Source organism: Podarcis melisellensis (genome assembly GCF_964234715.1).
Source record: "Podarcis melisellensis genome assembly, chromosome: 14".
NCBI classification, from domain to species: domain Eukaryota; kingdom Metazoa; phylum Chordata; class Lepidosauria; order Squamata; family Lacertidae; genus Podarcis; species Podarcis melisellensis.
The window spans coordinates 52,105,116-52,119,657 of NC_138546.1; the positions used below are offsets into that span (position 1 = coordinate 52,105,116).

At 44.4% G+C, this 14,542-nt stretch overlaps 1 protein-coding gene across 2 annotated transcripts in view; it reads right to left on the minus strand.

Annotated features, from left to right (window-relative positions):
* CHRFAM7A (CHRNA7 (exons 5-10) and FAM7A (exons A-E) fusion) overlaps positions 1-13,921 on the minus strand; it is a gene marked incomplete at its 5' end in the record, with an annotated part of 79,024 nt that extends 65,103 nt beyond the window's left edge. Inside the window, 2 exons of one of the 2 annotated variants that reach the window (XM_081887732.1) lie at positions 6,278-6,417; positions 12,866-13,921. In XM_081887732.1, the coding sequence (XP_081743858.1) occupies positions 6,278-6,286 (9 nt within the window). Of the gene's footprint in view, positions 1-6,277; positions 6,418-12,314; positions 12,370-12,865 lie in introns of those variants that run through there. The other variant, XM_081887730.1, reaches the window with a different exon arrangement.
* Between the last annotated feature and the right edge of the window lie 621 nt (positions 13,922-14,542).

Below are 14,542 nucleotides of genomic sequence, written 5' to 3' on the forward strand. Positions count from 1 at the left end.
GATCAAGAAGCTGTAAAATTCTCAGGGATCAATATTTTGCATAAAACAGATGATTTGTTGACCAAGAATTTTATGCTGTTAAGGAAGGAAGTGAGATGAAACTTTGATACATGGAGTGGTTGTAACCTGTTTTAAAGGTCACGTGTTTCTGTTAGGATGAAATCTTGATACATGGAATAATTATAATCAGATTGAAAGGATGGGTGTGTTTTCTTTAAAAAGGAATGCTCCATTTGTTTCTGCTTCAAACATTTCCAATTAAAGTGACATATACAATTTACAAATGCTTTTCAAAGATGACCATTTAAGACTATTGTGTTATTTCTCAATAAAAAGAGCTCAGTGGCCCATCTAGCTCAGCCGCCTGTTCTCTCAGTGGCCTGATCCCTGGGGGGGGGAGCAGGCAGGATTTGAGCACAGAGGCACCCTTCCCTTGCGTGCTTTCCAACAAGTGGCATTCAAAGCATTACTACCTGCAACCCTGGAGGCAGAGCCATTGACATCGTGGTTCGTAGCTTGTGATAGCCCTCTGCCATGAATTTGCCCTTTCCACTTCTGTAGCCATCCAGGTTAGTGGCCAGCACTGCCTCCCACAGGAGTTCCACACTTTAACTATGTACTGCGTGAAAAAATACTTTCTTCCATCTATCCTGAATCTTCCAACCTTTAGCTTCATTGGATATCCCCAAGTTCTAGTGTCATGAGAGAGAAACTTTTCTATATCCACTTTCTTTATGCCTTGCATAATTTTATAAACTTCTAGCATATTGCCTCTTACTTGCCTTTTCCTCTAAACTAAAAAGTCCCAAATGTTGCAACATGATTTGATTTTATGATTTTATATGTGTTGGAAGCTACCCAGAGAGGCTGGAGCAACCCAGCCAGATGGGCATGGTATAAATAATAAAATTATTCTTATTATTCTTATTTTTTCATATCCCAGTGCTCTTTATTCTGCATTAAGAGGGTGGGGTAAACAAATGACAATGGTGCCCAGAAACCTCTCCATCAGCTGGGTGGCACAAAATATGTTCTCTTCACATGAATGGCTTTCTGAGTACCAATGCTGAACATCACTGCCAGTTCTGGAGAGGGAGAAGGGGAGGTACAGAGACCTCAGCATGGTGCAGGTGTGGCAGCCAGAGCATTGGACTGGCACTGCCACTGTACCCACACTGCGCGGAGATCCCCTCTCAGGAACCATCAGGACATGTTTGGCCTTCTGAGGGCAGGTGAGCAACAGCACCCTGTGTGGCTAGCTTAAGGAGCACAGAGCAGGCTAGTCCATGTGAAGTAAGGCTGAATTAGGCTCCTGCCACAATCCCTAGCATCTGCCACTTGAGGCCCCTGCCTCACTCAGCCTAATGACAGGGCCAGCCCTAGCATTGTGAGCTGCAAATTAGCAAAACCAAGGAAAAACCTCATGGGTGACCCTTGTCTTGGGTCTTCTGCTATATCAAGTCTAAGTTGTATCTTGAATGCAAGTTTTTGTATTAGTATTATTATTCTTTAATATATATTTATAAGTTTTCCAATTATTATAGAGCCTCAGGGGCAGGTAAACAATAAAAAATCTCAATAATACGTTCAACTAAAGGCGGGGTGTCAAAGCCTAAACATCCAACCTAAAATATTGACAACCATATTTCTCTAGGTGGCACAGAGAGAGATACCTGCAAATCTGAACACTATATGAACTAAAAATCTCCCCATACTGAATGCAATTGAACAGGATCTTCCTGTCCCTTAGAGGCCAGTAACTTATGTGTTACTTTTTTCTGCAATAACCAAATTCCAGGTATTTCTATAGCATAAGGATATAGTCAAGTTTTTAAAATGGCTTACACTGCTGTGCTACAGAATTCCTGGCAGCATCCATGTCAAAAGTTCCTTTTGGCAAAATATCTTCAAAGTACACATCCACATATTTAGTAGGGAAAACTGGGAATAAATTTGAATATGTGTTTAGTATTCTTTCATAACTCCTGATAATTTTTTTATAAAAAGCTGTGCCTGTAGAATATTTAACTGCTTGGGATGGTCCATTAGTTAGAAATATGTTTGAATTTTAAAAACAACAACAAAACTGATAAATCTCAACTTGCCTCCTAAGAATGCCATTCCACCATGGGGGGGGGCAAATTTTCCGCACCCATCCTCTCCTGGAAGATGACAAGACAAGATGGAGACAGTTATTGCCTGATGGCAATTTTGCCGAATGGGGAGAGGCAGGGCAGGGGATTTAAGCCTGCTCCACCTGTACTCTATCTTCTTCTTAATTTGACACCCATTTTGCAGTGTGGACCTTAAGGCAAGTTGTCTGTTTCCAAGGGGCTGAGTAGTGGATTTAAGGGAGGGGAGATCCTGACCGGCTCTTCTCTTGTTTGCCTCCTCCACACTAATTGGCATGTAGACTAGGAAAGATTAATCTCCCACCTGAGGTAGTGTTGGGGTGTGGGTATCTCTTAGTTGCTGTTGCTCCCCAGGTGCTGGGGAGGGGTGCCCTCTGACCAGGCGGACACATGGGGTGAATGTTGGCCAAGGGAGACATGATGTGCCTGGTGGGCTCATATACCCCAACTGTAGCTCTTAACTTGCACAGGTGATGTGAGTTGAATTACCCCTATCTATTAAAAACTACCTGCACAAATTTGATTTGGTTACATTGATTGAATTTGGCTAATCAATTTTGTTTTGCAGGTCCTCGTTAAATTTTAATAAAATACCTACATTTCATTGAGTCTTCATCCTGGTGTGGTGGCAAACTGAGTAGGATTGAGGTTTCACAAGGGAAAAATCTCAAAACAGAATGGTGGATAGGAAGGATAGCCCCCCCCCCCACTCCAATCTGCTTACAAAACTCAAACAATTAAAAGAACAATATTGATTTGATGAGCTTCCCCTAAGGCTACTGTAAGTAGGAGAGGCTGCAGAGTTTTGATAAGCAGCTTATATATCTTCTGGGTTCAGCTGCCAACTGTGCCTGCTACTTTAGCAACGGTTTGCTTTCCCATATTTTCTTCTCCTTTTGAAGAGGGGCATTTTTCCCACAGAAGCCATTCTCATCCATGTGAATGCCTGGCACATCCAGCTGTGAATTAACAAGCAAGGGGATGAAGGAATGAGAAGGCCAAAGGACATTTGCTATGAGAGAACCAGATGAGCAATGGAGCAGGATCCATGTCAGAGGAGGCATGCAATACCTCAAGTAATCTAGTCAATGGTTCCTTCTAAGTATGCAAAGCAGAGAGATAAAGTACCATAATTGGGAAGTTGATGGCTAGCAGTGGATTCTACTTTGAGGGATCTTAAATGGTGAATTATAGGGGGCTGCTACATTTATTCCTAAAACTTGTCTTTAGAATCATAGAATTGAAGACTTCGAAAGGATCCTAAAGGTCGTCTAGTCCTGCCCCTTGCAATGCAGGAATATCAGCTGAAGCATCCATGATAGATGGCCAGCCAACCTCTGCTTAAAAACCTCCAGGAAAAGAGAGTCCACAACCTCCCAAGGGAGAGAATTCCACTGTCAAACAGCTCTTATCACCAGAAAGTTCTTCCTGATGTTTAGTCAGAATCTCCTTTCTGGTAACTTGAAGCCATTGGTTCAAGTCCCACCCACCAGAGCATTTTTTAAAAAAATCTTACTCCATCTACCACATGACAGCCCTTGAGATATTTTAAGGTAGCAATCATATCTTCCAGGCTAAACATACACAGCTCCCTCAACCTTTCCTCATAAGGCTTAGTTTCCAGACAATTGATCCTCTTGATTATGTTACTCTGCACACGTTACAGCTTGTTAACATCCTTCTTAAACTGTGGTGCACAGAATTGGCCACAGTATTCCAGATGTGGTCTGACCAAGGCAGAATAGAGTGAGACTATTACTTCCCTTGATCTGATGCAGCCTAGAATAGCATTAGTGCTTGTTTGTTTTTGTTTGTTTGTTTGTTTGTTTGTTTGTTTTGCTGCTGCTGCTGCTTCACCACACTGTTGACTCATGTTCCAGCTTGTGGTCCACCAAGACCCCTAGATCCTTTTCACATGTACTGCTAGCAAGCCAACTGTCTCCCATCTTATATTTGTGTATCTGGTTCTTCCTGCCTAAGTGCAGGACCTTACATTTGTCCCTATTGAAATTCATTTTGTTAGCTTGTGCCTGGTTCTCCAATCTGTTACGGTCATTTTGTATCCTTATTCTGTCTTCTGTGGCATTAGCTACCCCTTCCAGTTTGGTGTCATCTGCAAATTTGATGAGCATCCCCTCAATCCCTTCACCTAAGTTGTTTATAAAGAGGTTATAAAGACGTTAAACAACAATGGGCCCAATACAGAACCCTGTGGCACTTTTAAAAATGTATCTGTTACTACCCCTGTGCATGGCTGGGATGGGGAAGATGGTCATGCTTGTGGGGCTGATGGGAGTTGGAGTCTGACATCTGGAGGGCCACAGCTTCCTGCATCCCTGATGCTTGGCCACCTGCTCAATTTAGTATGCAAAAGATGCCATTGTTAATGGATTTTATGAAGTACATCGTGAAAGTTAGGTGCCTTTCAGGGGTTTAAATATGATGTGAGCCAAATTGAGCATTATTTTGACAATGCAATGGCGGTTGAATAAAAATTCTCCAGATAAATAAGTGGGTGCAGAGTGTTATCCTGATCAGCTGACAACCTGCCCTTGATTTCCATCTACTGTGGCTATTGTTAAATTTTGCAACCCTATGTCTGATATACCCAGGAATAAGGAATCACCAGACGTTGCCCTTGCCTGTTGGTCATTCACATATCAAGCAGATTAACTGCAGAATTTCTATTAGTGTCACACCGAGAGGAAAAACTTCAGGAGTGTTTTTCCCCAAAGTGTCTGAAAAAACAATTTCACAGCTTTAGACAACAAAAACAGTTACATAACTCTAATCATTTTTCTTAGATTGTTCCCCCCACCCACAAAATATTCTACTTAAAGGAGCAAAATAGCTTAATCCATCCTATAAATAACAAAGTTTATTGCCTTGCTATTAAAGCACAAGAGTATTTGCTATGGAATATATAGAGCAGAAGCCAGAGGATGGAAATGCAACGTTTTAACAGTCTTCTTTAAAGTCATAAACCAGAAATGGAGGAGAGAGGAGGCCTCTAAAATATGGTTACCAGATGTCCCTGTTTCCCGGGGACAGTCCCCGGATTTACAAATCTGTCCCCGGACAAAATCCGTCCCCAGATTTCATTTAATGTACCCGGATTTATATTTTAAGTGTTGTAGATTTATTAGTAGGGAATGAATGTTGTGATTGGTTCAACGGCACAAGACACATCATATGGAGACTTCCGGCGAGGCAAAATGGTGGGCGCCATGGCAGTGAGCAGCCCCTGAAGCCAGCCTGAGCCAACTGCACTACCAGGCTGGCTCTGGGCTGCTGAGACTGCTGCTGCTACTGCCACTGCTGACAGGGACCTGGGGACACCTGGTGCGTCAACTGGGGGAAACTGCTCACACACACACACACACACACCATGACCCAAATTGAGCTAGGAGTGAGAGTTCCCAGCCAACTGCCCAGTGGTGCTCTGGGGCCAGGAAAACCCCAGAGCCGACGCAGAGAGGAGAGGAGAAGGAGAAGGAAGAGAGAGAAAGAGGAAGGAGAAAAAAGAGGAGAGCCCCGACCTCGCCGCGCCACTGCCACCACTGAGGAGGAGAGATAGGAGAGCACCGGGAGGGCAAGGACATGTGGCTGAGCCCAAGCCCGACCCAAGCCTACTCCACAGTGGCTAGTACTCCAAGAGAGCAGGCCGGGGCCCAGAGGAAGGCCACGCGGCAGAGGAGAGCACAGAAGAGAAGATATTACTTCTTTTAAAAAAAAAATTTAAATAACTTTTTTTCTCTCTTTTTTTTAAAAAAAAGTGTCCCTGGATTCTTTGAAAAAAATCTGGTAATCTTACTCTGAAGGTGTACAATGGACAATTTATTATGGCCCAATGCATTTCATAAGGTGGCATGGGTGTAGCCAGGGGGCAGGGGGGCAACTAAATCAAGTAAATACATAAAAATACTTAACTGACCAGTTGCATTGCAGGTAATATCTCAGCCCCGCAATGAAGGAATTCAATTTGACTTTGACTTTGTGTGGCCCCAGTCCCACAAATGTATTATTGTGGATGCCAAAGCACCCGCGACCCCCTGGAATTGGTTCCAGTGTTTGCCAGTGAACCTGCTACTACGTAAGACCTTATCTGTCACTGAGATCTGGATTATACAAATGAAAAGACTTACCACATCCATGATTTGCCTGAGGCTGAGGCTGAAGGAGACAGTGAGCGGCTGAGAGTCATTGGCCACAGGCCTTTCCAAAGGGTTGTAATTCTTCAGGAGTTCCTTGTAGAGTTTCCTCTGGTACTCTCCCTGCAGGGACACTGCAGAAACAGAGGCAAATAGAGAGGAGTTTACAAAAATGTCACTGTCAACTCAATGTCATTGACAGGTTCAAAACTCTGCTCAAATCAGCAGTGGGTAGAGCCAAACAGCTAACTGTCATGCTACTGAAAAATCTTACTGAGATCTGGTGACAGGCAAGTGCTCAGAGTGCAACCCTTGAGCCACAAAGGCTCCATTTAAATCTCAACTCCACAAAGCACTCTGTAGGTAATGTCAGGTGCGCTTCCACCATGGTGTTTTGAACCACAATTCCCATCAGCCCCAGTGCAGGCAAAACAAATGGAGGCTGCCAGGGTTGGCAAAGACTGCCTTAGGCAATCCACTGCTTCTCAGTCTAGCCTGGCATCTTCCCTGTGAGAGTAATAAGACACAGTGTGGTATAGTGATTAAAATGAATAGGGAGACTTGAATTCAAATCCCTGCTCAGTTCCAAAGCTCACTAGTCATCTTTGGAGCAGTGCCCCGTCTCTGTCTCTTCGCCTGATCTTGGAAGTTTTCCCAAAGTAGTAAAAAATCTGATTATCAAAAAAATGAAAGAAATATGCAACTTTGCTCAGTTTTAATCATTCATCTTGAGTGCAGAATTCTTCTTTTCTTGGTGCAGAATCTGGATGTGGACTTTTAATTTTGCTTTAGTTCAAAGCAGAGAGAGAGAGAGAGAGAGATTCATCTAGGACCAGATCACTTCCTTGGCCCTTCTAAATCAGGCATCTTTGGAAAGGCGCAAAGCTTCATTTAATTGTGAGTTGTATCAAGGATGAGGGTTGGATGAGATGCCGTGGCTTTAAAAAGATGAAGAAGACTCCAACCATAGATGTAGACACACACACAGAGAGAGAGAGAGAGAGAGAGAGAGAGAGAGAGAGAGAGAGAGAGAGAGAGAGAGAGAGAGAGAGATTTCTTATTCCGGCAGCCAAGAATATATTACAAGCTCAACTACACCACTGAGGTCCAGTGGGGATGACCAGGGAACACAAAGTATGCCTTCAGCCAGAGATAATTTGGGAATTACCAGCAAAAAGAGCCCTAGACAAGAGTGGGAGTGTGAGGTTGGCTAGAGTCAAAAGATCCATTTAAAAAATCATCCTGGCTTCTATAAATCCATCCCGTAGGGTCTGGACAAAGTGTACATCATTCAGGGGAAAAGAAACAGAGCCAGATCTCACAAGTGCACATGATACTAAATATTTAGGTGGTCAGTTGCTGCTGCTGTAGACCCTGCAAAGCTCACTTCTCTGGGTTGCTGCTGCAGCTGTTGTTATTAATCTGAGTTATTACCAGCCCTTCCCTATAAGCTCCCAGGGGGGAATCACAATCATTATGGGAAAGGAATCCCGCAATTAAGGGCTGCAGCAGAGAATGCCCTATCTCCTGGACCACCACCAGCACTTCTGCCAAGAGGCCTCTCTGATGATCTCTGCACCCAAGAAGGCCACTAGGGAAGGAGGCAACCTTTCAGGTATTTGGGGCCCAAGTGACTTTGCGCTGTAAGCACTAGCATGAGCACCTTAAATTGGGCCTGGAAACCAACTGGCAGCCAATGCAGCAGTTTTAAAATGGGGGTTAAAAGAGTTCTGAATGCAACCGCTGCCAGTAACCTGGACACTGCATTTTGGACCAAGTGAAGGTTATTAGCAAGCATTGTGTCTGTACAGGATTACAGTTGTGAGAAGAAGTTTCGGTGTCCAAACAACATAGCCATCTCTTCTCAAGTGCTTTCTCCATGTACATCCTCTGAACAGTGGGAGACACTCCTCCTGATTACTTCCCTTGCAGAAGAAGTGGGGAACATCCACCCCACGGGCTAAATTGGGCCTGGTGGGGCTCCAAATTTGGCCAATAAGTCAATTTCCCCCAAAAGCACACCTACTTGCCCCTCACACCTGACTTCATATGTGTCATCAAGTGTGCATCAGGTGGTGATGTGGCTTCTGAGGAAGAATGTTCAGGACAAATAAAAGCAAGTACTTATTCACACAGTACATAGTTAAACTATGGAACTCTCTCCCACAGGAGGCAGTGATGGCCACCAACTTGGATGGCTTTAGAGGAGAATTGGCTACTCGCCATGATGGCCCTGCTCTACCCCCACAGCTGGAGGCAGCAAGGCTTCTGAATAGCTGTTGCTGGCAACCACAGGAGAGGAGAGCTGCACTTGTGCTCAGGTTCTGCTTGTGGGTTTCCCACTGGGGCATCTGGCTGGCCACTGTGAGAACAGGATGCTGGACTCAATGGGACATTGGCCTGATCTAGCAGGCCCTTTCTATTTTCTTATAATGTTCCCAACTGTTCCTTGGCAAGGAATGCTTGCAGTCAGTGCCAGTCAGCTGGCTGGAGGCAACTGCAAACAGGCTGGAACTGGGAACTTCATAGCACAGCTGATGCCTGCCCAAAGCAGCCTTGCTAGAAGAGCCAAAAACTTGATCTGCTGTGCTATAGAGTTCCCAATGAAAACTTTGTAGCTCAGCTAATGCTTGCCCAAAGCAGGCTTGCTGAAAGTGCCAATCAGCTGATCAACTATGATAACAAGCCCACTGGGATTGCTATTGAGTTTCTCACTGGGAACTCCATAGCATGACCAATATCTGCTCAAAGCTGATTGGTTAGAAAAAAAATGCGCTTAGAGCAAGCCCACTTGGGGGATTGGCATTTATAAGAAGTTCTAAAGCACAGCTTGCTGTAAGTACAAACATTCCTTGTCATTGGTAGTTTGAATGAAGGCAAGTGATGCAACGGATCTCTCTCTGCTCAGGCTTTGGCTACCATTGGATACTAGCCTTTTCACCAATTTGACATTTCTCTGCTTAAGAAGATAGCTTTGGCAAACTGGTGTCATTCCTCACATTGTGTTCCTGTATATGCATTGACTTACGCATTTTGTAATGTTTGTTTATTTATTTAGAGCCTTGTACTCCTCTGCTGAAAAAGCTCTCAGAGCAGATTAGATATGATCAATTAAAGTAAGACTGGTTACAGATAGGTAGCCGTGTTGGTCTGCCATAGTCACAACAACAAAAATTCCTTCCAGTAGCACCTTAAAGACCAACTAAGTTAGTTCTTGGTATGAGCTTTCGTGTGCATGCACACTTCTTCAGATACTTCAGGTACTTCAGATACTTCAGGTATCTGAAGAAGTGTGCATGCACACGAAAGTTCATACCAAGAACTAACTTAGTTGGTCTTTAAGGTGCTACTGGAAGGAATTTTTTTTGTTTTAAAGTAAGACTGTTCTTGCCCACAAGCTGACACTCTAAGGGCAAAGGAAAAAGGGATGGGGAGGAAAAATATGAGGGACCACGCATTTTATTTGTCATCCCAATGCATATGTTAGAAAGTGCTGCTGTTCTTGTATCTCCATCTCCTTCTCTTCCCCATCCTTCCTCCTTCCCTTAATTATTTCCCCCTGCTTCTGAGATTCAGATTGTATTTGATTTTATGACTTCTACCAAATGTCATATTCATTGATGGGGCTATTGTAGAAAATAACAACATCAATCCCACATCAACTCACCTGCACATGTCACAAATGCACACTAGCATAACCATGTACACACAAATACATGCATTTTGATAAGGATCTGCATATGTGGAAATATCATGTCAGAATTAGACCCTCATTCAAGGGCTTTGAGTCAAAATTGAAACATTTCAATGAGGAAGGTTGATTTGGTCCCAAATGGGTGTATGAATAATTTAGACAGGGAGAGTGAGGATTCCCCACAAGCGTCCTGCAGTTATTTAGAGAGTTGGGTGCGCTGCTTGGTCACTGGCTATCTGACGGGAGAATCCTTTCCCAAAACACTTCATGTGCTCACCTTTTTAAAAAATTGTACACTTTAAGCAGGAGCATAAAAAGCTGCTGTGAGGATAGGAACTGAAATGAAGATTCACACAAATTTGAAAACTGGCAAACTTTTCAGCATTCTTTTTTCTTTTCTCTTTTTAATGTCCACATTTTCAAAGTTTCCTCTTGAAGTATTGGTGTCTTTATATAGATTCACCAAACACACACACACACACACACATACACACAACCATATAAATGAACATAGCTCAGTTGATAGAGCATGAGATTCCTAATCTCAGGGTTCTGGGTTCAAGCCCCACATTGGACAAAAAGATTCCTGCATTGCAGGGGGCTGGACTAGATGACCTCATGGTTCCTTTCAGCTCTATAATTCTATAAATCTATTATTCTAATAATACATTTCATTTATGTTAAACTTCACAGAAATGCTAAGAATGGACCAACTGTATCTTTGTGGAAATTCAGCTTTTGAAGGATACTTTTTAAAAAGGGAATTAGTCTTCCTAATTCATTTTCACACAGTTGCACTAACAGTGCAATCTTTTGTATGTCTACTCAGAAGTAACCCCTATCAAGTTCAATCAGGCTTCCTCTTAAGTTAGTTTTTCAGCTTCACAGCACAACTACAACCTGTGTGGAAATAACTAAGTCCCACTGAATTCAACAGAACTTTACTCTCAAGTACTGGATTTCAGGCTTTGTATCTATTTGATGAAGCCAAGATTTGTACACCTTGGGCTTGATGCAAACTCAAGTACAGTACTTCAGGAGAGGTTAGTGCATCCTCAAATCTCTCCAAGGAAAATCAATGGGACTTAAAATGCTTTGCTGTAGCCCTTAATCTATTGGGGGGGGGGGCTAAATCCAACAGTATCTGTCACTGAGAATGTTACAAAAAAACCATATTAGAGCAACATAACTTTGAAATGCTGAAATGCTTTAGTGACTTACTTCTGTTAGTTACATGATTATCACTGCCTATACTTTTCTGCAGTCAATTTCTCTCTGAACTCCCTGTTTACAATCACCCACCCACCTCCAATGCCATGTGTATGTACACTCAGTGCTTATATACACGTAATGCCATGTGTGGTGAAGCAGTTAAAGTATTGGCCTAGGACCTGGGAGACCAGGGTTCCAACCATTCAGTCATAAGTTCATTGAGGGGCCTTGGTCAGTCACTGCTCCTCTCAGCCTAACCTACCTTGCAGGGTTGTTGTGGGGATTCAGCAAGGAGGAGGAAGAACCATGTACACCATATTGAGCTCCTGGGAGGAAAGGCTGGGATATAAATGCTATAATTGCAATAAAGATAGCCTGACAAGGTGGACTCGTCCATGGAAGTTTATGGCATCATAAATGTGTTGTTCTTTAAAGTGCCAAAAGACTCTTGTCCTTTTAAGCTCTCATGTTCTCAAGCGCCTAATGATCTTCAAGCTGAATTAGGAGTTGATAATACAAATCTTTCACCTTACCTGCTGGTGCCCACTATCTTGAGCACCTTCCTGATACCCTGCAATGATCAGGTGAGCCAATTCCAGGCTTTATCCAGAGAGACATGCAGAGCAGGTCCAAAATCATGCATGCTGAAAGCAATCCATACTTTGTCCTTGTTTGGCTAGTATATTCTTTTTGTGATTCTTTCTTTACTTTAGCATATTACTTACATCATTACTATGGAGGTTTTTCAGGGAGGGAGGGGTTCTCCACACCAAAAACCCTATTAAAAGGCAGGATCTAAGGGTCTTAAAATATACACCATACATAAATAACATAAATATCATCAAAGTACGCCCTCTTCTCTGGAAGCCATGCAGGGGAAATATCAGGAGGTGGAAATGCTCCCACAAGCTCAGAGGAAACTTCCTCTCTATCCAGACTAGATCATCCAAACTAAGACAGAATGCATGTGTTTGGCGATGTGGGGGGGGGCGGGGGCGAGGACGAGGAATGCCTGTGAGACGTGTGCGGTCCAGACCAAAAGTCCTGGTCGGACACTCCTAAGCCACCCCAGCAAACTCTCCTTCAGCACCAAGGACGGCTCCTCGCTCGGAGGCAGCGGCTCACCGTGCACGAGTCCCCCGGCGAGGATCAGCACCACGGACAGCTCCCGGGTCCCCATCCCGGCGGCGGCGGCGGGTCTCTCGCAGCCCCGGCAGCCCAAGCTGGGTCTCCCGCGGTCTGGAAGTGGCGGCGCTTCCGCGCGAGGAAGGGCAGGCGGCCGGCGGGAAGCTCGGGGATGCCTGGCAGGCGGCGGGCCGTGGAGCCCCGCGCTGGCGGCGCCGGGCTAGATGGAGGCTCCTCCTCTCGGGGCTGATCTCCGCTTCTCTCCTCCGCCAGCTGCCGGCTCAGCCGCGGCGCCGGAATGCCAATCGCCTGGCGCTGCTTTCTTTCCTCCGCGACCACCCCCTCCTCTCCCCACGTGACGGGTTTCCCTCCTTGCGAGTAGATCCACCGGCGAGGACCATCCGTTGCCAGAAGGAGGCTGATCCTGCAGCAGCGACAGGCAAGAATGCAGCACCCCAGCCCGGGCAGAGCCGCCTTTATAGGGGGAGCGCCCAGGCTGGCCCCCGCCTCCTCCTCTCTCGTCCCTCCCTCCTTCTCAGCCATCAACCCACCTCTGGTCCCTTCTGGCTTGGCTCCGGCTCAGTCCCTTCCCGCTCCAGAGTCTGCCTGGGGGAGTTGGCGGCGCTTCCGCAGCGGCGTTTGCCTGCCTGCCTGCCTGCCCACCTCGGTAGGTCCCAACCTAGAGCGGAGCCAGGCGCACATGCCAGGTGCACGCTTCCCGGGGGTGCGCTGCGGGGAGGAAGCCGTTGGATGTGTTTAGGGCTTCCTCCCGAGCCAGCGTGCAAGGGAGACTGGCAGGACTTCGGCGCATTCCTTTTCATCCTGAGATCCGATTGCACGCCCATCTGGAGTCCCGTTAATGTGACAGCGGCTTCCGAGTAAACGTAAATGGGCATCGAGGATCCGGTTGTCAGAGCTGCGCGGAGGCAGCTTCGTAGCGATGGAGAGGAGCTAATCACAGCCTCGGAGGCGCTCTCGGTGCGGTGTGCTGCACGATGTAAAGATCTGCTATAAAATAAATTCAAAATTAAATTGTCACTCACACGGACACTTTAAGGCTGCAATCCTGAACGTACGTATCTGGGACTCAACACCCGCTGGCTACTTCATTATAACCATGTTGACAATATAAATCTGCAACTTTTCTTTTCTTCAAAGGAAAGAATTTATTGTGCCCTTTGCCACGCAGGCTCCACAAATAGACAGGTGACGTTTTTCTTAGAGTAGCTACTCAAGATGCTCACTTACTTGGTGGTAAGGTTATGATTATTTATTTATGCCCAACCTTTTCCTCTGATGGGACTCTAGGTGGCTTACTGATTAAGAACAAGACTCGCTAAAAACTTGGGGGGGGACAATAAAACTATATGCATGTATAACATCTGTTTGAAACATACAAATAATAAGATCCATTCACCTCATTAAAATCTGCTTCTGGGCATTCAGTCTGTAGGCTACTTGAGTTCTTCAGGGGAAAAAATGTTTCTAAAGACTACTCACATATGTTCTAAAACATCCCACCATCCCTGTCTCTTAACACCAGACAGGCATCTTCACTCTTCCCTTTGCAGTGCCTGCTAAAAAAAAAACCTGATGTATGTTCTAATTTGTTTTAAGTTTATTGCTGATTTTCTCTTTTGAGTGTTTTAAAGAGCTGTTTTAACTGATAATTTTATTGTTTTGTGTTTGTGTAAACTGCTTTTTTACAATCAAGCAGTGTATAAATTTCATTAAGAAAATTCATCAGAATGTGATATACACCTGGATTTTCCTATGGGTCGTGACAGGTATTGCACAGACATTAAGCATTATTCAAATTACTTTGAAAGGTATTAAGAAAAATATTGCTTGCTTAGAAATATCAAACAATATTTACAAGGTAACATGGTATAGCATACAAGCATGCAAGGTTTAAAAAAAACAATAGTGGTAACTATTGGAAGCAAAAAAAAAGTCAAAAGTTTTCTATGAATTATTAAGGAGCTTTCTGACAAAAAAACCCAAAGATCTTCCCCAATTGATTATCTTTCTAAACATTTCCCACAGGAGACTGAAAGAAGTCAAGAAGATGTGGATTGGCTAAGAGGCCTCCTGATGACTACATTTAACTAACTCTAAGGTCATAAGAAGGGACATGTAAAATAACTAAGCAAGTAATAGACATCACCCCAGAATTGGCCCTACTAAACATCTTCCAAGACAACAATGCCCATTTACACCACAAAGAA